The 24242-nt window shown below is 33.3% G+C and overlaps 3 protein-coding genes and 1 pseudogene across 5 annotated transcripts; 2 read left to right on the forward strand and 2 right to left on the reverse strand.

The window, feature by feature from the left end:
- The first annotated feature begins 122 nt into the window (after nt 1-122).
- Nucleotides 123-1477, forward strand: LOC111423183 (V-type proton ATPase subunit Vha26). Its single transcript, XM_023056433.2, has 4 exons — nt 123-290; nt 367-542; nt 592-760; nt 877-1477. The coding sequence occupies exons 1-4, from the start codon at nt 258-260 to the stop codon at nt 1177-1179; spliced, it is 681 nt and encodes a 226-aa protein (XP_022912201.2). The 5' UTR covers nt 123-257; the 3' UTR covers nt 1180-1477.
- Nucleotides 1468-14614, reverse strand: LOC111423161 (Dihydrouridine synthase 1). Of its 3 annotated transcripts, none has more exons than XM_023056411.2 (6): nt 14325-14614; nt 13905-14260; nt 13600-13848; nt 13292-13547; nt 13078-13230; nt 1468-1674 (listed from the first exon to the last, which is right to left on the reverse strand). In XM_023056411.2, exons 1-6 carry the CDS (start codon nt 14535-14537, stop codon nt 1534-1536), a joined length of 1368 nt encoding a protein of 455 aa, XP_022912179.2. In that variant the 5' UTR covers nt 14538-14614; the 3' UTR covers nt 1468-1533. The 3 variants fall into 3 exon arrangements, with proteins under 3 accessions (XP_022912179.2, XP_022912192.2, XP_022912186.2); XM_023056424.2 differs by having other exon boundaries at nt 13905-14271; nt 14325-14607; XM_023056418.2 differs by lacking the exon at nt 1468-1674 and adding an exon at nt 6281-6356.
- On the forward strand, nt 6418-8631 carry LOC111423150 (cullin-4B pseudogene; annotated as a pseudogene).
- An 816-nt stretch (nt 14615-15430) lies between the features above and the next one.
- Nucleotides 15431-22936, reverse strand: LOC111423572 (palmitoyltransferase ZDHHC11). The gene is made up of 2 exons (XM_023056832.2): nt 21624-22936; nt 15431-15918 (listed from the first exon to the last, which is right to left on the reverse strand). Exons 1-2 carry the CDS (start codon nt 22851-22853, stop codon nt 15505-15507), a joined length of 1644 nt encoding a protein of 547 aa, XP_022912600.2. The 5' UTR covers nt 22854-22936; the 3' UTR covers nt 15431-15504.
- Nucleotides 22937-24242: the final 1306 nt, after the last annotated feature.

Here is a 24242-nt window from a genome sequence, read left to right on the forward strand (position 1 = left end):
AACTTTAATACTTATTATAACACAAATTTGTTGATTTAAAAATAATAAATTTAATTTAATTCTATTTAATACTCAAATTCGGATTCTAATTTGAGCTGTCATATGGACGTAATCATATGATCAATCCTAAATTGCTGTCAGTACCCTACATTTTGCTGTAGTGTATTGTAGGCGTTGTCGTTGCTTTAAACTTCGTCGTCCTCCGGGTTCTTTAAAGTTATTTTTCTTTAAGAAGCTAACAAACCAACACCGCAACAATGGCTTTAAGCGACGCTGATGTCCAAAAACAGGTAATTAATCGAATTAATCGATAATTTCGTTTCCAAAAATCATGTTACATCAAATATTCGCACTTTATTTAACTAGATTAAGCATATGATGGCTTTCATCGAACAAGAAGCCAACGAGAAAGCTGAAGAAATCGATGCGAAAGCTGAGGAAGAATTTAATATCGAAAAAGGGCGTCTCGTTCAGCAACAACGCCTCAAGATTATGGAATATTATGAGAAAAAGGAGAAACAAGTTGAATTACAAAAGAAAATGTGAGTAAAATGTTTTGTGGTAACAATAGTTGATGGGGTTGTGTTTTAGTCAATCTTCGAACATGTTGAACCAAGCCCGTTTGAAAGTGTTGAAGGTTCGCGAGGATCATGTGCGAAATGTCCTTGAAGAAGCGAGGAAAAGATTAGGTGAAGTTACCAATAATTCCGCAAAGTATAAAGAAATTCTTAGTACTTTGATTTTACAAGCTTTGTATCAGGTATGTTGAAATTTGGTAATTTTTTAGGTCACATGGTTTATGCAATCATGTGGTTTATTTATCAAGTTTATTTAATTTCTTTATAAAATCAATTATGTAATTCATTTTTATTTTAGTTATTTGAAAGTAATGTAAGCGTTAGATGCCGCGCTCAAGATAAAAGTTTGGTGGAAAGTGTATTTTCCGAAACTGCCGCAACATACAAAACCAATACAGGAAAAGATATTAATTTAAAAATCGATAATGAAAATCCTCTTCCTGCCGATACAACAGGAGGTGTTGATTTGGTAGCTCATCAAGGGAAAATAAGGATATGTAATACTTTGGAAGCTCGTTTAGAGTTGATTGCCCAACAATTGGTTCCGGAGATTCGTACAGCTTTGTTTGGTCGCAACGTTAACCGCAAATTCAACGATTAAATGTGCAGTATTATCACAAATAAAGTAATATAAACATCCCAATTGTAGCCACTGTTGTATGTACACAGAATTTGTAAATAATTTTGTCGAAAATTTGTGTAAAAACAAAATATTCCATTCACTTGTAGGATAGTTGATTTTTGTCCGTTTTAGTTTGCAATTTTTTTTCTTTAAAATGTTTAAGCGTTATTGTAAGGCTAAATACAAGCTTTTTGGAACATTGTAATTATAAAATAATGTATTACTAAAATAACGCATGTTGTTACAGTAAATAATAAATAAAATATGTTGATTTAGAGTTTATTTATTTTTTTTATATAAAATGTTTTTAATTTTCATAAAAATTTAATTTATTTAAGTTAGATTGGTGAATTTTAATCTTGCCAATTCCCGTTTTGTTTTTATTAACACTCTGTGTCCAGGACAATCCAATTCTTCTAAAAAGCATTTATCTTTACAACATTTTTTACAGAGCTTATTTAGGCATTTTGATCCCTAAAAAAATAATTATAAATTAGTAAATATACAGTTTATTAAATTATTAAACTATATTAATTTTATTAATGCTAGCTGTTATTAATAGTATGGTTAAATATGCTGGTTAGAAATTGAAAGACAAGGTCGTCATCGTATTTTCACATATTTTATCCTCTAAATGTTCGTGCCAAACAAATATTTGATCTTTAGGGCATTTGGCCATATTATTATGCTGTGACCAGCTGTAATGAGGTAATTTATTTTGTGTTCTTCATATTCAGTTGATTGTATGCCTTCTTTTGTGCATTCATCATCAACAGTTATTATCAATTTTGACTTATCTTCTGTATGTGGATTTATGCTTCTCATAGCTGGTTTTATCTGGTAAAGAATTCTTTCGACACTGTATCCTATTGGTGCCACTTAGCCTCTCCTATTCATTCTCGACTCTCAACTCCTAATTGGTGCACTCCGACAGCCTGAGCAACCCTGTGGAATATCACGGTAACCAACCTTGGTGTGAAGTAAGTCATGATCTCGTTTTTCCCCTAGAGGCCAAAATTGAAAATGTAAAATCAACAAGTGCAATTATCTTGGTTATTATCATAGGTGGACTATTATAACAAAGACATTATATGGACACTTTTTTACAGAGAACTTTTAGATTTTGAAATATCATGACAATTTTGGTTTTTTTAAATGGAAGCAACCACTGATTATTCGCTTATTAAATTCGTTATTTTTTTCTGATTACAAAAATATAGGGTTTGACAGGTCTATTTCTTATTGTTTTAAAATAAAGCTAAAAATAAACTTTTATTTTAGTGTCGTCAAAGAAATTAAATTTACAGTTTCCTGGCAATTATAACTAAAAATTAAAAAAAACATATTTCTGATATTTGAAACAAATACATTTGTTGAACTATTTAATTTATATTTGTTTTACACAAAAGTTGGAATATATTGCATTATTTCACATTTTTTATTAATATGAAATATTATTATTAAACGACTTAATAAATTATTGATAGATGGCGCTCATGTATTTTTTTTAATTGAAATAAACATAGCAACAGTTGTTTGTATTGAAAAATTTTCTGAAGTGTAAATTAAAAATCCTGTTTATATTAGAAATGTACATATTAGAAAATAAAGTAAATTTCATATAAATTTTTAGTAGAATAATTTTTAATTATAGTACCGTAATTTACAGGAAACTGTAAATTTAATTTCTTTGACGACACTAAAAAAAAGTTTATTTTTAGCTTTTATTCTAAAACAATAAAAAATAGACCTATCTAACCCCATATTTTTATAATCAGAAAAAAATAACGAATTTAATAAGCGAATAATCAGTGGTTGTTTCCATTTAAAAAAACGAAAATTGTGATAATATCTCAAAATTAAAAACTAACAAATTTTTTTTGACTACGTCATCAAATTCTCTGTAATAAAGTGTCCATATAATGTCTTAGTTATAATACTCCACCTATAATAATAACCAAGATAATTGCACTTGCTGATTTTACGATATTTTCAATTTTGGTCTCTTGGGGAAAAACAAAAGACGATAGCGCTTTGAAGTTTTTGGCATTAGCATTTTCTCGAAAAACGAGATCATGACATGTAAGCTACTTTTTTTCTAACTCATGTAGTTTCCGAGATAGCGTATTCGGACATCGAATTTGAACCACCCTGTACCGTCAAGTCGTCAGTCTAACAATAGAGGGTTGAGAAAACAACCTTACCATGTAAAAAAGCACTTGTTCTGGTTAGAAACGATTATGGGAACATAAGAAGTCTTAATAGGATTTGAGTACTTAAGGTGATCCCAGACGAAATGGTGAAGATAGGATCAGAACACTAGTGGTACAGAAAATTAGATGAAAATGAGAGGGAACGACCCCAAAACACATACAATACTGCACAGCGGCAAAGACAATAAAAGCAGATTGGGTGGGTGTAGCATTTATAGTTGAAAAGAATATCAAGGAGAACATTTTAGGGTTTAAACCAATGAACGAAAGAATATGCATCTTAATACTTAAAGCAAAGGTTTTTAACGTATCACATTATAAATGGTTGATGCAACCCAATTCCTCAGAAAAGACATCCATAAATTGACTTGGACATCGTCAAAACAATAATCATATAGACCATGTCCTGATAGAGAAAAGATGTCAATATTATGATATGTGAACGGACCGACTGGGACTCTGACCACTATCTGGTTAGCATAGAATCTAGAAGCAGGATTAATCGAAACAAGACATCTAAGACAAAGAATCCTTAAGCTATATGTAGACAGAACAAGTCAGAACACAAACAAGTATATTCGCAAGGCGTACAGACACATATATCTTCTTCAAAAAATGATATAAAAACCAAGAAACAACTTTCGCTAATCCTAGAATGGAAACTTGTTCAGAAAAAAGCAAGAAATCATGAACCGATGGAAACAATACTTCCAAAACCTTCTTGCCACGAATGCACTGTAGGCCTAATATGCTCCGCCATCAATTGAAGAAACGGTAAAAACTAATAAGCATAGACCCAGCATATACAACATACCGATGTACACTGGGCTGAATCCCGATTCTAGCTGCACAAAAGTAAAAAATCAATGACAAAATGAAAGGTTTTCAGGTATAAGAAATTTTCTCAAGGCTTCAGTAAACCTAATTCCACGTGAAATGTATTATTAGTAGTATGTGTTATTTGTAGCTAACAATAGTGTGTAAGAAGTTACTTTGACTAACTTTTTTTCATTAGATGATACTTCACATTTTCAGAATTTCTTTATTATGATATAATTAATAATACATTCAAAGAAGGAGAGCTATAATGAACCATAAATGGAGATATAACGAAAATTCTTCAACTAAAACTGATATCACTTTTTCATTTTCTCTTGATTTTTTTAATAAAATTTGGTATTGATCCCACTAATACCAAACTTTTGGGGTACTGATTATGAATCTGCGGTCAGAATTAAAAACTTTTCAAAAATCAAGATGGCGGATACAATACAGAAAACTAAAATTGCAAGAAAAAGGATAATTTATGCATAGCTTGATATCCGGGGGTTTTTGAGGTCATTGATAACTGGTACAGGATGCCTCCCAGCGTACATAAAATCAGTGTTGCCGCACCGAAGAAAATAAATGTACCAAAATTCGTACTGAAAATGTACTGAATTGAGAAAGAAAATAGGAGACTTTTTTTTAGGTAAAACAAAACTTGTAAAACGTATTAGTTTTTCACTGGGCTCATTGGTGACACGATGAATTTTTGATTAATTGTTTTGCAAGCAGTAAACTTTCCACGGCTGAAACGCTCAAAGATCACAAACGGTAAATTCAAAAAAAGTGATACTGCATTCCCTAAAAATGTACTGATTTTAGTGCAATTGTACCGATTACAAAATTTTGTACTGGATTGCTAATTTCACTTACTTTATCCATGAAATCGTACTAAAGTCGCTTGTTCCAATAGGGCAATTTTCAGAGGAGGCAAAGGAATAAGGACATGAGGCAGTAGGTGTGCTTGCAAAGAAAGCACTGCTCTACGCTGACTGAAAGAGATCTACTTAGTTCTTGGGAAAATCAAAAAGTGACTTGAACTCCTCACCCATTTCCTGACCGGACACTGCAGGTTACGTAATACATGCTGACGAATACATTCCTCTGTAGAGGGTATGAAATAGAAGACGAGACGGTAAGTCATATTGTTGGTGACTGTTCCAACCTCGCATACTCAAGAGATTACACTTTTGGCGTAGCATGGCCCCAAATTTCGGTTATAAAGAACATACCCTTCTGTTCTCTATTAACGTTCATTAAAACCATGGGCTGGTTTTCTGACAACTGAATGAACTGTAAATTATGGAGATGTACAAAGGGTCCGCTGGGGCCTAAGTGCTGTGAAGGAATTCACTCCCACGTGAAACTACATACATACAAGGCGATTCAGAGCTTAGCACACTAGAGAGTACTATATAAAAATCTCGGATCTTGTTATTACAGGCCTTAGAACGTTTCAGAAAGTCCCATTGAAGGAAGTGAGTCCCTCAGGACTCAGCTCAGCAAGGGAGCTAATCACCGATTCAGTGGAAGAGGATATGGTTGATGAGCAGAAGGGGAGAAGGATTCTCCGATCAAATCGGAAGATAATTTTGATTGTTAATTTTTGTGAAAATAATTCTTCATTTTACTAAAAAATGAATTACCATCTATTTTCTTTTTCCATGTTATTTTATACCAATTTTTCCCTAAAAAATATGTGAAAAACCTCAAAAATCAGTCAAAATTTTGTTCTGAAAACCAAAACACCTACTTTTTCCTTCGTATATTTTTTAAAGCTACTCTAGCCTTTTAGCTAGAAACTATTAAAATATGAGAAGATACTTGAAAATATGACTTACAACCAATAGATACAACAAGTAGATATAGAAAATAAAAGAGAACCCTGAGGTTCATTTGCTCTATACGTATAAAAAATCCAAAGTAAGTCCTAAGTCTGGAATCGAAGTCGATTCCAAAATAAATAAATTCGGTTGACGGCCAACATTTTTAATCCTGGTATATGAGTTCAAAATAATGATTCTTAATTCTAGTTTGATTGATTTTTGAATTTTTTATTAGCTTATCCACCACTTATACGCTCAATAATAGAGTGCTTTACTTCGAAATCTAAAAAAACTAATAAAAAAAAGAATAAATAATTCGTTGTTATAGCCACAATAAAAACATATTTGATACCAAAAGAAACGTCAAAACCCAACTGAATTGAGTCATGAAAAAACTCATAATAAAAAACTTAAAATTACCCCAAGAAGATCAAAAGGAATCGACATATAAATTTGAAAAAATGGCGATTTTAGAAAAAGCCATTCTCAGCATCCACAATTCAACATCATTGGATTTATCGTACGAAGAACTTTATAGATTAGTAGAAAATATGTGTACTTACAAATACGGCGATTTTCTTTACGAAAATCTTTATGGTATAATCGAAAATTATCTAAAATGTAAAGTGCACGTATTCTTCACCGAAGACACCCAATTTTTAAACAATTTAAATTCAACTTGGGTTACATTCTGCGCCCAAACTAAATTAATAATAAACATATTTTTGTATTTAGATCGATCGATCATCAAAGAGAATCACGCCAAAGCTTCGATATGGAACATGAGTTTGTGTTTATTCAAAACAAACATCGTTTTAAACAGTAAAATTAACGGGCAATTAATCGATTCGTTGTTGTTATTAATCGATTTGGAACGCCAGGGAAAAGTGGTCGAAAAAAACTTATTAAAATCCTTAATTAGGATGTTATACGATTTACAAATTTACGAAGAAATATTCGAACCGAAATTTTTACAAACAACCCAAAACGTTTATCAAGAAGAAAGCGATAAATTAATCGACGAATATAATTTATTACAATATTTATATTACGTTAATCGGAGATTACGCGAAGAAGAGGATCGCGTTAAAAATTATTTAAACTCATCAACCGAAAAGAAATTATTAACAACATTAAAAACCCAACTTTTAAAAGTGCACATAACAAAAATTTTAAGTAAAGGAATCGATGATTTAATCGAAAACAAAAAAACGATAGAAATCGCGTTATTATACGATTTATTGGGGCTAATTTCAAATGGACACACCGAATTATGCAAAACGTTTACGGATTATTTAAAAAGTAAAGGTGCGAGTATCGTGCAAGACCCCAGTAACGATAAAAATATGATCCAAGATCTTTTAGATTTTAAAGATAAAATCGACAAAATCGTTTTTATATCGTTCAAAAATAACGATAAATTTTGCGAAGCAGTTAGAAGTTCGTTTAAATTTTTTATTAATCAACGCCACAATAAACCGGCCGAATTATTAGCGAGATTCGTCGATTTTAAATTACGCAGCAAAAACGCCGATGAGAATATCGAAGAAGTTCTAAATAAAATTATGGTTTTGTTTAGGTTCGCGCAAGGAAAGGATATTTTTGAAGCCTTTTATAAACGAGATTTAGCCAAGCGACTTTTAGTGGGAAAATCGACGTCTCAAGATGCCGAAAACAGCATGATAAGTAAATTAAAATTAGAATGCGGGGCTAGTTTTACCGCAAAGTTAGAAGGAATGTTTAAAGACATCCGATTGAGCCAAGATATTAATAGCTGTTTTAAACAACATCTCCAAAATAATAAAAAACACAACATCAACACCGAATTATCCATTAATATCTTAACAAGTAGTTTTTGGCCGAGTTACCCTAATTACATGGTTACTTTACCTGAAGAAATGATCAACTTTCAAAGCATTTTCCAAAACTTTTACGTATTAAAATACAGCGGGAGAAAACTACAGTGGCAACAAAGCTTAGGTCATTGCATTTTAAAAGCAAACTTTATTAACGGCAAAAAAGAACTTCAAGTCTCCTTATTCCAAACGATCGTTTTATTATTATTTAATTCATTAGACGAATTGAGTTACAACGAAATAAAAGACGCCTTAAACTTGGAAGATAACGAGCTTAAACGCACTTTGCAATCGTTAGCTTGTGGAAAATCAAAGATTTTATTGAAAATCCCTAAGGGAAAAGACGTCGAAGAAACCGATAAATTATCGTTCAACGTGAACTTTATCGATCGATTATTTCGTGTTAAAATTAATCAGGTCCAATTAAAAGAGACTGTCGAGGAACATAGGGCGACTCAAGAAAGTGTTTTTCACGATAGGCAGTTTCAAATTGACGCTGCGATTGTTAGAATTATGAAACAAAAAAAAGCTTTGGATCACAATATGTTAATTTCGGAGTTGTACGGGATTTTGGATATTCCATTAACGGCTTGCGATATTAAGAAGAGGATTGAACAGCTTATTGATCGCGATTATATTGAAAGAGATAAAGATAATCAAAATGTTTATAAATATGTTGCTTAATTTGTAATAAATGTATTAGTTTTTTAATTATTTTTGTTTCTTATTAAAGAATATGTAATATAATATCACAATTCTGACCAAAGATCATATCAAAGAATGTTGGTATCAAAGAATTAAGTTAATAGAAATGACAAGTTATTAAGAAAGCAAGCAATCTTCTTAATCGTGCTTTACGATCTCGCTAGACATCAAAATCCAATTGGTGCAAGAATTAAAGCCCCAGAATCAAAGGTTAACTCGTCAATCACTCAATTAAGCGCTGTTCAACATTTACCAACATCTTGTTTTCGGATGAAACTCAGTTTTATCTTATCGCACACAACGATTCCGAAAGCAAGCATAGAAAATTTCTTTATTCACCTAAAGTTACCGTGAATTCAGAATGTTTTGTTGAGGTGTTAAACGACATCTTGGTGCTTGAACTACAGAACATTCCTGACTATAACCGAAGAAGCTCATCTCTCACCGCGAAGTATATAACCCTTGATAACCTAAGCAAGCATACAAAACACTGTAGTAACCAATTCCAGTGGGAGGCAAGGTCAGAGCTGAAGACAGCGGACATGAATCCCCGACGAATATGTGATTGTGTGCAACCAACTACATACCTTTAGAAAAAAAATGTCAGTTACGAACATTCAAACTGAAATCGTGATAGCCCTATTTATAAGAGATGATATGAAAAGGATCTGGAACGCTGGAGAAGCGAAATAATACAATCTTTTATAGCTTTATATGTAGCGTTATGCATCACTTGACTAAGCGATAAATGAACAATGTTGAGAAAAACGGGATAAAAATATGACTTCTCAGAATAGACAGGCTCAAACTATTGAAAATTGTTTGGTGCCTATTTATTTTTATCACAGAACACTGTTGACAGCCACCACAAGCACGATTACGATCCGATTACGTCGTTTTACGATTATACAGGTGTTTCTGTAAGTCGTGGCATAAATTTAATCACAAATACTAGAGTCACATGATGATTCTTGAATTTTTCCCAAGTTTCTTAATATTTCTTTTGTTAAAAAAGAGCGTTCTTAAATTTTCAATGTGAAATGACCCAAAAAACACGTTAAAAATACAAAGAAAGTGCTGAAAAGTGACTAACACTAGATTAATTTCAGTTATAAAACTTCTATTATATGATAACTAACCTGTGGTTTAAAATGTCAACCTCAATTTTGACATATTTGCAATCTTCATAAAAAATCCTTTAAAATGAGTACAAACACGACATATTTATCTTCAATATTAATAAAGTTATGGTCAACTTCCGGTTAAGAATGTCAACGTCAATTTTGACATATTGGAAATCGTCGTGAAAAATCCTTTAAAATAAGTCCAAACATGACACGTTTAATTCCAATATTACTCGAGATATAAGCAACTTCCCATTTGAAATGTCAATGTTAATTTGACATATTCTTAATTTTTATAAGATGTCTTAATATTTGTTATAAAAACAAAAATATAATAAAAAAAATCAAAAATTAAGGTTGGTATTAACATTTAAAAATTAAGAAAAATTATTTTGAGATAAGTGCCGTCATCTTTGGACATATTTGAAAGGTTTTTTAATGAAGATGACAAATATGTCAAAATTGACGTTTCAAACCAGAAGTGATTGTATCTCTATTAATGTCAAAGTTAAATATGTCGAGTTTGGACTCATTTTAAATGATTTTTTGTGAAGTTGACAAATAAGTCAAAATTAATAGTTGACAGTTCGAACCTTTTTGATTTTTTTGAGAGAAATGCGTCATGATTGGACTCACTTTAAAGGTTATTTTATGAAGATTACGAATATAATATTAAAATTGACATTGACAACTGAAAGTTTTTTTCACGGCTAAACCCGAATGTTTCTAGTTCTCGTTCTTGTTTTAGTTCAAAAACAAGAATCCGCCTATTACTCATGTTCAAAAAACGATATTAAGACACTTAACGCTAAAGTCGGAAGGAAGAACCAATACTTAGGTTTAATAGGTAAACACAGCCTACACAAAGAATCCAATGGCACTAGGCAACGGAAACGTGTTTTTTATGATATTTCTTATAATTCGCGTTTTTATCCTGTTTTTTTAACAAAAATAAAATAAATTTTGACAATGTAGGGAAATAGGTATGTAGCAGTTGGTAACACCGTAACACTTGAAAATAGAAATTTGAATTGACAATTAGAAACTGTCAAAACATGTATTCACCTGAAAAAAATGTTTCATGTACACCTCCTAAAATAAGAGAAATTCCTCAGTGTTCAATGTCCTCATCATTGTGGACCTTGTATTCGATGCTAAGAACGTGTGTAAACATCCATAGACAAAAATTGTCACATTGACAACTAGAAAAATTAATGACCCAATGTCACCAACTTGAACTGGTTCCATAAAATGTTATTAAAATCTCATTACAGCATTGGATGCTGTAAGGAGTCTCATGAGTACTGTTAGAGCTGTCATTACCGTCGCGAATTACAAAAATGAAATTTACAGGTTCCTGTAAATTCTCTGTAGAAAAGTGTCCATATAATGTCTTATTGTTAGTTATAATACTTCACCTATAATAATAACCAAAATAATTACACTTGCTATACTCTGTTTTTAAACCAGGAGGAGTATTTTAAATTTGTCACCAGATTGACCTTGCACGTGATTGGTTGAATGCGAGGAAGGTTCACACACAGGCAATTTTGAATTTTGAATTTGAAGGTTAGGTAATTGATAATTCGACAGTTTCGTGTCATTATTGTATATTTTGTTATAAATTTTCTCATAACTTCAATGTTAATTTGTATGTATAGTGTTGACGATAACAAACGAAAATAAATACAATAATAAGTAAATAAATAAATAATAATTATTAATTTAAATTTACCGCCAAAATATCTAGTGATATTTTCTGGTGATTTTTTCCAGTGTAAATCTGACTTTCGCGTTTACTCCTCCTGGTTTAAAAACAGAGTATAGTTCTAGTGCAAGTGTTAGTTCTAGTTTTAATTGTTATTCAGCGCTAAGTTGTATATTTTTAAGTTTCGGGTTTAGCCCTGTGTCTTCAGACGCTGAATGTTGGGTAAGGTTAGTTTTGTTTACAAACATTAATTATACCATGAAGTATTCTTTGGCAATTAGTAATGGAAATTATAGCGTGAAGTTTTCTTTTGTAATGTCAATTATAGCGTGAAGGAATGTTCGGTAAGGTTAGTTTTGTTTACAAACATTAATTATACCATGAAGTTTTCTTTGGCAATTAGTAATGGCAATTATAGCGTGAAGTTTTCTTTTGTAATGTCAATTATAGCGTGAAGGAATGTTCGGTAAGGTTAGTTTTGTTTACAAACATTAATTATACCTTGAAGTTTTCTTTGGCAATTAGTAATGGCAATTATAGCGTGAAGTTTTCTTTTGTAATGTCAATTATAGCGTGAAGGAATGTGAGGTAAGGTTAGTTTTGTTTACAAACATTAATTATGCCATGAAGTTTTCTTTGGCAATTAGTAATGGCAATTATAGCGTGAAGTTTTCTTTTGTAATGTCAATTATAGCGTGAAGGAATGTGAGGTAAGGTTAGTTTTGTTTACAAACATTAATTATACCATGAAGTTTTCTTTGGCAATTATACTCTGTTTTTAAACCAGGAGGAGTATTTTAAATTTGTCACCAGATTGACCTTGCACGTGATTGGTTGAATGCGAGGAAGGTTCACACACAGGCAATTTTGAATTTGAAGGTTAGGTTATTGACAATTCGACAGTTTCGTATCATTATTGTAAATTTTGTGTTCTTAAACCCTTCTTTATTATATTTTGAAATAAATACACTCATAACTTCAATGTTAATTTGTATGTATAGTGTTGACGATAACAAACGAAAATAAATACAATAATAAGTAAATAAATAAATAATAATTATTAATTTAAATTTACCGCCAAAATATCTAGTGATATTTTCTGGTGATTTTTTCCAGTGTAAATCTGTCTTTCGCGTTTACTCCTCCTGGTTTAAAAACAGAGTATAGTTTTACGATATTTTCAATTTTGGCCTCTAGGGGAAAAACGAAAGACGATAGCGCTTTGAGGTTTTCGACATTGGAATGTATTTAAAAAAAGAGATCAAGACATGTAAGCCACTTTTTTCTAACTTTTATAGTTTCTGAGATAGCCTATTTGGACATTGAATTTGAACCACTCTGTAGAAGATTAAAAAAAAACAACTTGTTAAGACTTTGTTAATCATGACTTTGTCCTGTAAACTTCCTAAGACTTTATCCTTTACATCTTCGAACTTTACTTTACACTTTTGTAAAAAAAAACTGTTCTTGTTTGAACTTGCAACAAATGCTCTAAACAATTTTCTCTTCTTGAAGGGACCAATATCTTTCAACACAATGGTTTTTTACTTTTAAACTTTTTGCAACATCAAAATCATCAATTTGTGTTTTAACAAACATATTCTGATCTTGTTTACTTACCAAAGGATTTATTTTACATAAAGGACAAAGATCCATACTTCTAAATGAACAATTTTCAGGTTTTGGAGGTCGCCTATTAATCCTCCTTAATTTTTTCATTTTCTTCCTCGATATTAAATTACCATCAGAATCTTCATAATGCCGTTTACTATTCTTTTTTTAAAAAAAAAAAGCAAATATTAAATCTTTCTTAAATCAATTAAAAAAATCTTACCAAATCTTCATTAGCCTTCTTTTCCTCAACTTTTTTCAAATGCTCCTCAGGCGGTAATCGCACATAAGGCTGGCACAACCATGGAGGTAAAATCAAATTAAAACTTCCCTTTTCATGGGTTTCGCCCCAAACTAATTTACCATCATGATAAGGTTGATATAAATCTTTTAATTCACTAACTATACATTTAAATTGATCTAATGTATTTGCAGCACCTAATCGTATCCTAAGTTGATTGTTGGAGGAAATGGATAAACTAAAATTGTTTTGATTAAAAAATTTGATAAATTTTTTTGCAATTAACTAACACATGATGAAATAATTTAAATAAATGTCCGCGTATATAGGAAAATGGGCAAGGATATTTATCAACTAATTCTAAATATTCCATGGCAGGTATCCAAGCTGGTGGTGATGTATTTTCAAATAAAAATGGGTTGTGTAAGTTTCCTTCAGCAGTCATAACACCAACACAACCTGTGTATTCAAGACAACGATGAATATCTTGTAGGCATTGTATATTTCCGTTTGAAATAACAGGAATATTAACAGCTTCTCTACAAAAATCTCAATTAGATTTAATTTTCTAATTTTTTCCTTAAATAATTATTACCTCACTGCAATAACATAATCCCAATTAGCTAACCCAGTTAAAGGCCCTTTTTGTTCCCTAGTTCTCCCATGAACAGTTAACATTTTACAACCAGCATTTTCCAACATTTTTGCATATCTAACAGTTTTCTCCATATCTTCAAAAACTCGAATTTTACAAGTTACAGGAACTTTTAATGATTTACTTAACGTCGACACCATTTCATGTAACAATTCCCACTCATCTTGCAAAAAAGATCCATAGTGTCCTCTTTTAGCTATTGCCTGGGGACATCCTAAATTTATGTCAATTGCACAACAATGTTCTTCTGCTAACAAAGCAGCTTCAAGCATTATCTTCGGATCGTTACCACAAAACTAAAATGCGCCTTTTCATTTAATTTGTTATGTTAGAAATTTTTAAATAGATACAAAAACTTACTTGGACTATCAAAGGGTTATCTTCACCGCAAGAAGCTAAAGACTCCTTGCGATACTTGGGATCTTTGCAAAATACCGCGCTATGTAACATAGGGGTGTAACATAATTGCGCACCATAACGTCGACATAATAACCTCCATGGTAATTCGCTTGCGTCCACCATTGGGGCAACTATATTTACCGGCTTTTTAAGAGTATCACTCCAAAAATCCATTTTATGATTTAGAAATGCTTATTACCTTGTTCATAACCTATTTGACGTTTACGTCATCTTTGTCGCACTCGTTTTAAAAACCAATGTGAAGTTAGCACTCCTTTTCTAATCACATGCGACCCAAAGGCAAGGTGACCAACCATTAGAAACAGAAAAGTCACTCGCGCGGAATTTATAAATAAATAATCGATAAAATTTGATGTTTTTATGGGATTTTACGACGGGAAAGCGTACAAATGATGAAAATTGGGTTTGTTCGCATTCAAATAAAGTAGCGGTCGTCATTGAATAGTTCCCATTCTTCGGAGTGCTCGTCATTTTTGTTATAGGTTTATTGTCGATTTAGAACGGATTTAGTTTACGATTTGAAACGGGGGCGTATGAAACTATTTTCGGGGTAATTTTTCATCTACTTTTAATTTGTGAGATCAGAGGAATGAAATTCGAAAACATTTTTAAATGTGCTACCAACCTGAATTATTTAATTTTTAATTTTTATTAAAATTTGTTATTATTAAAGTATAATGTAGTATAAACAAGAACATTAATTATATAACACGGAATTTGCGGCATTGTTACATTTTATTGATATAAAAAGATTGAATTCTCCATCATAAATAAAATAAACTGCGCCATCTTCCGGTTGGAAATTGGATTAAACAGCGCGGTTAATTTAAAATGTTTTTTGAAGTGATTTTTAGTGAATAAAACCATTTCCTAAAAAATAACAACTTTATTTCTTGTCAACGTTATGTAATTTTTTCTTGTATTTTAAAAGCACATCCAACAATGAATATAATATTAATAAAATTTGTTTTAGAATAAACATTTAAATATAAGGGAACATGACCGCTAATACACGTATCTTCATCTCCTTTATTTTTGTATCTAATCGGGATATGTCTTTTGCGGCGGTCGTTTCAAATCTTTCTTTAATTAATCTATTTTTTATCTCTTTGTAATCTCTTCAAAATGGACGTGTACAAGTTCCCGTGGTAAGGGTACAGTTTTGTCTGGACGGCGATGCTGGGTTAGAAAGTCCACTCTCCCTTATTGGAGACAACGTCGGGGTCTTCGTTCTGTGGACATTGCTACGTCTCCTCCTCCTATATTGAGGCAACGTCCTCCTGCCTAAACAACGTTGTTGCTGCTGCTGTTGCAAAGCAGTCAACGCATTGGTCAATTCCACCTCACTAATCATCCTTCGTCTTTGTGGTGGAGGAAGAGTCGGAAGTTGAGAAAGGCGAGGCTGATGATTTCTTTGATCCGGCAAAGATGGAACAGGCACCAGGTTACTTATCGTTTGAATCTGTTGAGATTTATCCGAATTATTGCCGTCTTGCGATAAAGGGGCAACTTGGTTATTCTTGGCAGGTACAGTCTATAAATAGAGAAAAAGAAATCGTTAACGAAAAGGACAACGGCCTCTTTAAGAATTACAACACCTAGTTTGATGACGTCGGTTACTATCGATTTGTTTTTGTATGTAGTAGTTATACTTTTTATTCTGATAAAATTCAAGGTCTATTTTGCATACGTGGGAACCCTGAAAACTAAGGGTTGTAATTTATGGGTTGGGTTCGTATGTAAGAGAAAATGTTGAGGGGTAGATATAGAGGTGAATTATGAACGAGGAGAATGAGTTAGATGCGGAAAACGTAAATAGAGCCATTTCCTCTATACTAAACGACTTTTCATTTCTTTGTGAGGGAAGTTTGTTCGTTGGAATTTATGGATCTAATTAAGTATCACCTAGCAACAGGGTGTTAAAGATCAATCAAATGTGAATAAAATTCCTTTTTTAATATTGGATTAACTATTGGCTTGTTTAATTATGTCCTATGATTTTGGGGAAGTACTAATAATGATAAAATAAAGTGTTAAAGATTGAAATTCGATCAACTTTTATAAACCAAAATGGAAATTGAAATTTAGAGGATCGTTTAGCACCCTTTTAAATGTTAATGAACAAAAAATTGTGCGTGGACGTTTTCAATCAAGTCCTAAAAAAAAATTGTAAAAGACAGTAAATTGGAATACACGATGGATTTGTACGATTCAAAATGGAAATTAAAAATTAGAGGATCGTTTAGCACCTTTTAAAACGTTGGTGAACAAACAACGAATTGCTCGGGGATGTTTTCAAACAAATCCTAAAAAAAATTTAAAAGATTGAAAATTGAAAAAAAAACTGATCGATTTACGAAAAAAATCGAAATTTGTGCGATTCAAAATGAAAATTTAAAATAAGAGAATCGTTTAGCACACTTTAAGAAACTGGTAAACCAAAAATTATGTTCATATGGTTTCAATGAAGTCCTAAAGAAATTCCGAAAGATGATAAATCTGAAAAATGGATCGATTTATGATGAAAATCAAAATTCGTTTGATTTCTGCAATCTAAAATGGAAATTAAAAGTTTTAAGGAAATTTCGAAGGAAATTCCGGTACTGCAATGTAGCAATCCATTGCAGTGACTGGATCGACGTGTACTTTTTCATTCCAGCTCGCCCATTCCGGAGCCACTGGAATAGTGTAGACCGACAATGCAGTGCTGGATTGCGAATTCTTAACGAATCGATTAAGAATCCACTGGACTGGATTGACTAGCTGGATTACTAGACTGGAATAATGTGAACGATATAATCCAGTCCATTACTGAACTTGATTGATTCGCTGGAATACTGGACTGGAATAATGTCCTAGAACTAGAAACATTCCGTTTAGCAGGATCTTTTTTTAGACGGCTGGTAGCTGGCAAATGATTTTAGTACTAGCTCTAATGTTAGTTCTAGTGACAGTGCAAGTGTAAAACTAGAACTAACACTATACCTAGAACTAGAATCATTCGGGTTTAGCCGTCTTGAGAGACGTGCGGCTAAATCCGAATGTTTCTAGTTCTAGGTCTAGTGTTAGTTCTAGTTTTATTTCAGTAAAAATGGACAACAATTTAGCGCCTGTAGTTTCGTAACTATGGTTACTGCATTCATATATTGCGAGTTATATACGGACGCTCCACAACTACGGCGATCACTAAAATGGTGGAAGAAATAGCAAGAGCACATGACAAACAAGAAAGGCAACAATTAATCTGTTGTGACTTGAGCCGAGCATTTGATATGGTTGATCATCAACAACTATTGAATAAACTCAGTTTTTATGGAATAAGAGGCATAGCACATAAACTAATGGTGTCATATCTATCAAATAGGATACAGTGCGTTGGCTGGAGGAATGAAGTCTCAGATCGAAGAGCGTCGAATGAATGTGTACCGTAGGGCTCCATACTTGGGCCGATACTCTTTGTGGTTTACATTAATGACCTGCGAAGTTGTATGACGACTGCTGCTTCTTGTTTGTATGCTGATGACACGACTTTCATAATACGAGGTACGACAAGCGAGGAAATTGAAGTAAAATCTGAACAGACGCTTAAGACAGCCGTTGATTGGATGTGCTAATAACCTGATCCTCAACGCTAGCAAAGCCCAGAAGATTAACTTATTTAATCATATAGAACATATTACGGTGATGTTTCTGGGTGTGTGTATGGACAGTTCCTTTACCTGGGGTGAACACATTAACTTGCTGTGCAAGCGTCTTGCGTGTGCGGTGTTTGTAGTGCGCAGTGTTGTTAGATGTACCGATCAAAACGTCGCGAGGATGGCCTACTACTCTTGTTTCCACTCTTTGGCAAGCTATGGAATCTCGATATGGGGATCAACACCTGGCTTAAGAAGAGTATGATGTGTACGTGTATTGAATAACTTAAAAAATACAGACAGTTGTAGAGAGACTTTTAAAAGCCATAAAATATTAACGATCCAATGCGTTTATATGTTGGCATGTCTAAATTATATTCATAAAAACAAAACCGATTTTCGATCTAACTCACAGGTGTATAATTACAATACACGACACAGATCGTTCTTCGAAACATCGATTGAATGTTACTCAGCAAGAAGTGGATTACCTAAATGTATAATAGACTACCACAATCCATTAAGTCATTGAATGTTGTAGATTTTAATAAAATTGTCAAAACGGTACTTATATCGAATTCCTTTTATACTGTTAAGGAATTTCTAACAGCTAACAATGACGTGTTTGCTGTTCAATAATCAATATCAGCGTAGATTGTAAGTTTTTGATGTATTTTTTGTTGGTTTTCTTTCAGTAATAATGAATCATGTATGTATTTTTGTACGTATTTTTTTTCTCCCCGATTTTTTGTATTGTCTTTATAAGTAAATAAACTGATATGATTACATTATATGTGATATTATATATGAAATTCCCGGTATACGTAATTTGGGTTGCGGGGATCAGGAAGAGTCAAAAGAAACCGATAACAACTTTACTAAGGCGTTCTAGAGTGGCGTAATTGTCATTACCACTCTCTAAAATAAATTAGGAGTACGAGAAATGACAAATTAATGTTGATGATAATGGGAAAAAGAGAACGCTAATAACAAATCAGACGAAGCAGAAAAGGGAGAAAGATTCATGGTTATCAGCGACCTTAACCATTGTGAAGTTCCGGTGGCAGATTTCTACGAGGCCCTTCTTTGTGCAAGTGCAGTGTGTTACAAAAGTCTGGGAGCCTAATTTTGATGTTGTAACTTTGTTCGTTTTTGTGGTATGAATGTGAATTTTTGCTCGGTTGTCCGTCTTATTGTTACTAAACACTCCTCCAAAATCCAAAGGATGCGTTTTCACAAGGAGTTTCCCGTAGAGGTATTTAATGCACTATCAGTCTTTGTCGGGAGACCGGTAACACCGAGGATTGTCCCAGAAGTGGAAGACCAAAGACTGCCGTAACTTTCACCATGGTCAAGCATGTCTTGAACAAGATCTGTCAGAATTCCAAAAAGGGTCTCAGAAAAATGGCTAGGGAGCTGAATATCAGCTGAATGTGCGTGGTCGCTACGTTTTGCAGTTCAAATCATGGTTTGGGACGGAGTCACTTCGGCCTGGAAGACAACGTTGATTTTTGTAAACAAGGGAATCAATATCAACTCCCAGAACTATTCCTAAGGTGGTTCAGCACTACTCGCCTGATTTTAACGCCCTCGATTTTCCCTATAATCTCGACAGTCTGAAGCGCACCAATCAAGGCATGAGACGATCTCGACATCGAGTCTATATGAAGGCGAAGGGTGGATACTTCGAGCTTTGATTGTATATTGTTGTTTTCATCAACAGAAATATCATGCTAGCGAACTTTTGTGACACCAAACTTTTACAGGTGCTTAAATAAAGTCTAGAGTTCTTCTAACAAACAAAAAAAAAACAAGCACTCCAGCACTTCCTGCTTCGACTTCCAAAAGACTAAGTGCAAGGAAGCCTAGCATAGCTTTGTAATTATATAAGTCAAGTTCTCAGCAATTATGCACAACACGAGAAACGTCTACGCTATAAACGAAATTTTTTATTACTTTGCCAACAATTTTAGTCTTCACGTAACTTGTTATTACATAATTGTAAAAGCCAATTTTTAACATTTTTTTCTGAAATAGTAATCATTAATCGTCTATTCTGTTACTTGTTTCAGATGAAATCATATAGCTCAATTAACCTTTCTATCTGAGTCAAATATTAATTTTTCTATGACCACCGAAAGATAAATTGTGGTTGAAGTAAGAGGATGGGAAAAGAATATTGTGGACGTAGAGGAAATAGAAAGCGAGGAAAAACACCTCTCTAATGTCGAAGATGCGAGTCATCATCCACACCAATTAAAGAGAGTTGAAAAGAAGAAAAGGATGGTGTTTTATAGATTGAGGCCTGGTTAGAAGTTATAGAGAGGAGAAAGATGTTCCTAATGGTTTTAAACAGGACTTGGAGCGATTTTCTTGTCAGTGGGTACAAATTATAGAAGAATTAGATGTAGGACTGCCATTTTTAACTTAGTCAGCAAGAGCAGACCGATTCTTCGTTAACTTGCTGAATAATGACTAGACAATTCAAAGGTCCATCTATAACCCTTCAAACGTAAATTTTAAGAAGCATCATGGTCATATAAGAGTCCGACCAAGACACCGCGAAGATGAATGTTGAATTTTCTGTTGTTAGGGATGTGCACCAAACTGTGAGGATTATGATATGGAGTTTTATAGCTTATAGGAGTAGGTCCCGTTTAGTATTCTTCCGAAAAAATATAAACCCCCAAGGAAATATTTCCAGAGGATAATAATCAAAGCGATTTCCCGATTTCTCGTCTATCGAGCATGGTTGGCACATTATGTGGAGGAGATCGAAGAACTTGTTGCATCATCCACAGTCGCAGCAAGCTTAATAGAATGAATTATGGTTGTTTAGGACACAATACTTCAATCTTAGGAATCAAAGTCACGAAGAGTGTGTGACCAATTCGAAAAGACGAAAATATGAAGTATTATGGAGACACGAATCTCTTTTGTGGTGATTTCAAAATTTTAAGGAGGAAATACTTCATTTTAAGCAGCTTCAAGAATTTTAACGATTAAATTAATTTTAAACTTTAAATTTTAGTTTAAAAGAAATTTTTCTCTTCTAAAACAACCTCCAATTCAATAAATTAAACAGTATTACACGTTAAAGGGTAACGTTTGACCTTTAATAAATGCAAATTTACATATCCAAGAGGTCACCGTTGTAATCAGCGATTTAATAATGAACCCATTTTTATGATAATACAATTATATTCTCTCCTTCTAATTCAAACTTTATACACCTCTATAAATAAAACTATGCCATTAACGATAACCTTCCTGCAGTCCTGCGGCATGTGTCCAGTGACCCAATGCGTAATCAAGCTCCAATTGACCATCAAATAATCGATAGGAAATATCAGCTTATTATAGAAACTCAACCGCAACATTAAATATTCATAAATTTAGCTTTATAGTTAAATCAAAACTATAATATTAAATTAATTAACTAAATTGAACTTATTTATTATGTATAGCACAAAGTTGCATGTTGATAAACAATAAAAATAATCGAGATTGTAATCTTATAATCATGTGCAATAGTAATAACGTGAATGTTTCAAAATGCTTTTAATTAAATTGAAAGAAAGCGTAATCAATATACTCCTCTTACCTTTTGTTGTCTACTTCTATGGTTTCCAAAATTACTTAAAACTCGAAATAAAACTCTCAATTTAGCACTGGACCAATGACCATGAGTCCGATGATTTCGTCCTTCGATGGCGGGAATTTTTTTACGCATTTTATGTTTACAAAGTGACATCAAACAACGTGGTTCTAACGGGCTATCCGGACTATCCGGCACGGAAACGCAACAATTCCATTTTTGTTTAACTTTTTTGTTGGTTGGTTTTTCAGTGGGAGCGATGGAATTTTGGTTGGTCACGCAGCTATTGCAGTCTTGGGGAGTGGTTGGAGGTGTTGGGGTTGGTTCAACGCATGAAACGGTTTCTTCAATCACGGTGCAAGTGTAAACTGTCATTCTAGAACGACCCTCGCATAAAAGATCTGCCGGGCGATGTCTTAAATTGGAACAATTTCGAGTATCTTCAGTTGGGGGTGGTTGTTGGGGTTCTTGTGGTTGTTGCGGCGGTTGAGGTCTTTGTTGCCGAATATATTCGTAAGTTGTTAAACCGAGGAAGGAGATGTAAATGTGAAAGAAGCAAAGGTGGAGGAGAAGTCCTGCTGTGATCGCCGCGAGGAGTCCGAGTGCTGCTACGACGGCTAAAAACGCGGCGTCTGAGGATGGTAAAGATGATTGAATGGGAAGCGTTATGTTATCTGGTTTTGAAAACCATCCGGATTCAGTTTGGTGGAAAATTAATTCGGCTATTGCTAAAATAGCGACGAAAGCCGCTGCAGCAACCGCCGTTGATACGCACATAAGAAATGTTACGTAGTTTCTTGCACCTACGCAATGATTCAACCACTTACAATGATGATCAAACCCTTCAACGCACTTGTTGCAAGCTCCGCAATGTTTCGTTCTGTCACTTGTCGTTTTTATTTTGCATAAATTACAATTTCCATCTTCGATAACGTGGATGTGTTTCGATCTGTCCAATTCAGGTACTGGAACCGGAACGTTTTTTCTTAATTCCGGTTCGGCTGGGTCTACTAAAGATGCACCTAAATGCGATGCCAAATGTAATAGGAGCAACGTTGATAGAGTTGCCAAAGCTCCCGATTGCCAATTTGGTGGTAATGCGGGAATGACCACCAAAAAAGAACCGGTTGAAAGACTTGCTATCGTTAACCAACCGGAAACTTGAAGTGGATGCAACGGAAGCTGAAGGCCGTGCACTCGTCTCAGCTTCCGTATGTTGTCAACCGAACTCAGCATTGCTCATTGCTGTATTGGAACACGAGGAATACATCACCCGCACACCAACCACCTTGCCAACTGTTTGACATCCACCGACTACACGCACGTGCCCCAAGTGTTTTTAACTAACGACTCATAACGAATTCTTCCGTTTTAGTTATTGATTTTTCAAATCGAAGTGGTCGCCATCTGTTATGGAGAATTTAAAACTTTATGGATTATTTTAAATAAGAAGAATTCTGTTTATTTCCAAATATGTTTTTGTACTGAAACGGTGTTCTGTTACTAATTAAATGTTACGCAATCTCACTTTCTTTTCCACGTGGAGTATCATCAATCCTTTAATTAAATCAGTTATGTAACATTGTTTCAAAAATAAGACAGGATTTGTTGTGGTAAACTGAATCAAATTTGAATTAATTATTAAAATATATTTATAAAGATTATTTTTATAACAATAATCTTAAACTAAATAAAATTACAAACTCAACGCATTTTTATAAGATTGCAAAAATTCGCTTTTAATAGCAGCTACTTCTTCAGTATCTTGAGCATGAGAAAGTTGTTGTACAGCTTCCAACAAAGCTTCATTACTTAAAGGAACAAATTCTTCTTCTTCACTTACGCGAAGGCCTTTTCCTTCTTTTAGTGGTGGAAGAAGACTTCTGATGTTGCTCGAGATGGCTAAATGGGCGTTTCTGGCTTGAACGACTTCTGGTAATTCTTGTGGGATGATCGTTCCCGTAGGAACGAATCCCTCAGAACCGGCTGTGTACGAAACTGATTGTTTATCACCGGAATCATCTAAGTAACTGTAGCTGCCTTTAACGGTTCCATCATGATCCCTTTCTTCATTGATGGTGATGTTTTTCGAGATGAAGGAGTACACGTAATGGCCAGCATTGTCGCTTGCTACTTCAACTATGGCTTGGTCCTCAACTGGTTTTGAGAGACCCACCGCAAATAAACCGATTAAAACGATCTAGAAATTAAAATAAAATTAAAAATTAATTTAAAAAAATAAAATTAAACTTACGAAGAATTTCATTTTTGTAGTTTTGTTTTGGGTTGGTGTGGTTGTTGAAAGATGGTAAAGGTGAGTATGATTATTCCAAACTAAGAACTGCGCTTTTATAGTAAAGTAAAAGTTGTTCTTCTTTTTGATTGTTAGATTGTCAAATTGTTTAGATAAGAAGAGTAAGGTCACGTTATTTCAAATTTTTGGTTAATTTGGTTTTAATACGAAACAAGTTACGTCACGTTTTTGTTTCTTCCTCATTTAATTTTATATTAAAAATTTTGGTGTAATTTGAAATAAATGAAATTCAAAAAATCATATCTAGATTATTTCTGGGAATAAAGAAATGATATATTTCTTAAATTAGAGCTTAAAATGTCTTCTTTAAA

Source organism: Onthophagus taurus, chromosome 1 (genome assembly GCF_036711975.1).
Source record: "Onthophagus taurus isolate NC chromosome 1, IU_Otau_3.0, whole genome shotgun sequence".
Classification (NCBI taxonomy): Eukaryota; Metazoa; Arthropoda; class Insecta; order Coleoptera; family Scarabaeidae; genus Onthophagus; species Onthophagus taurus.

Bases quoted from the DNA above. Each gene is read 5' to 3' on its own strand.
- LOC111423161 (XM_023056411.2), bottom strand. From the start codon at position 14,537: ATGGATTTTTGGAGTGATACTCTTAAAAAGCCGGTAAATATAGTTGCC. The intron at 13,849-13,904 runs GTAATAATTATT...AGATTTTTGTAG, and splicing joins GATTATGTTATTGCAGTGAG to AGAAGCTGTTAATATTCCTG. The intron at 13,231-13,291 runs GTAAGATTTTTT...TTTTAAAAAAAG, and splicing joins AGAAGGCTAATGAAGATTTG to AATAGTAAACGGCATTATGA.
- LOC111423572 (XM_023056832.2), bottom strand. From the start codon at position 22,853: ATGCTGAGTTCGGTTGACAACATACGGAAGCTGAGACGAGTGCACGGC. The intron at 15,919-21,623 runs GTAAGAGGAGTA...CTCTATTTATAG, and splicing joins ATAGAAGTAGACAACAAAAG to ACTGTACCTGCCAAGAATAA.
- LOC111423183 (XM_023056433.2), top strand. From the start codon at position 258: ATGGCTTTAAGCGACGCTGATGTCCAAAAACAG. The intron at 291-366 runs GTAATTAATCGA...TTATTTAACTAG, and splicing joins ACGCTGATGTCCAAAAACAG to ATTAAGCATATGATGGCTTT. The intron at 761-876 runs GTATGTTGAAAT...TTTTTATTTTAG, and splicing joins TTTTACAAGCTTTGTATCAG to TTATTTGAAAGTAATGTAAG.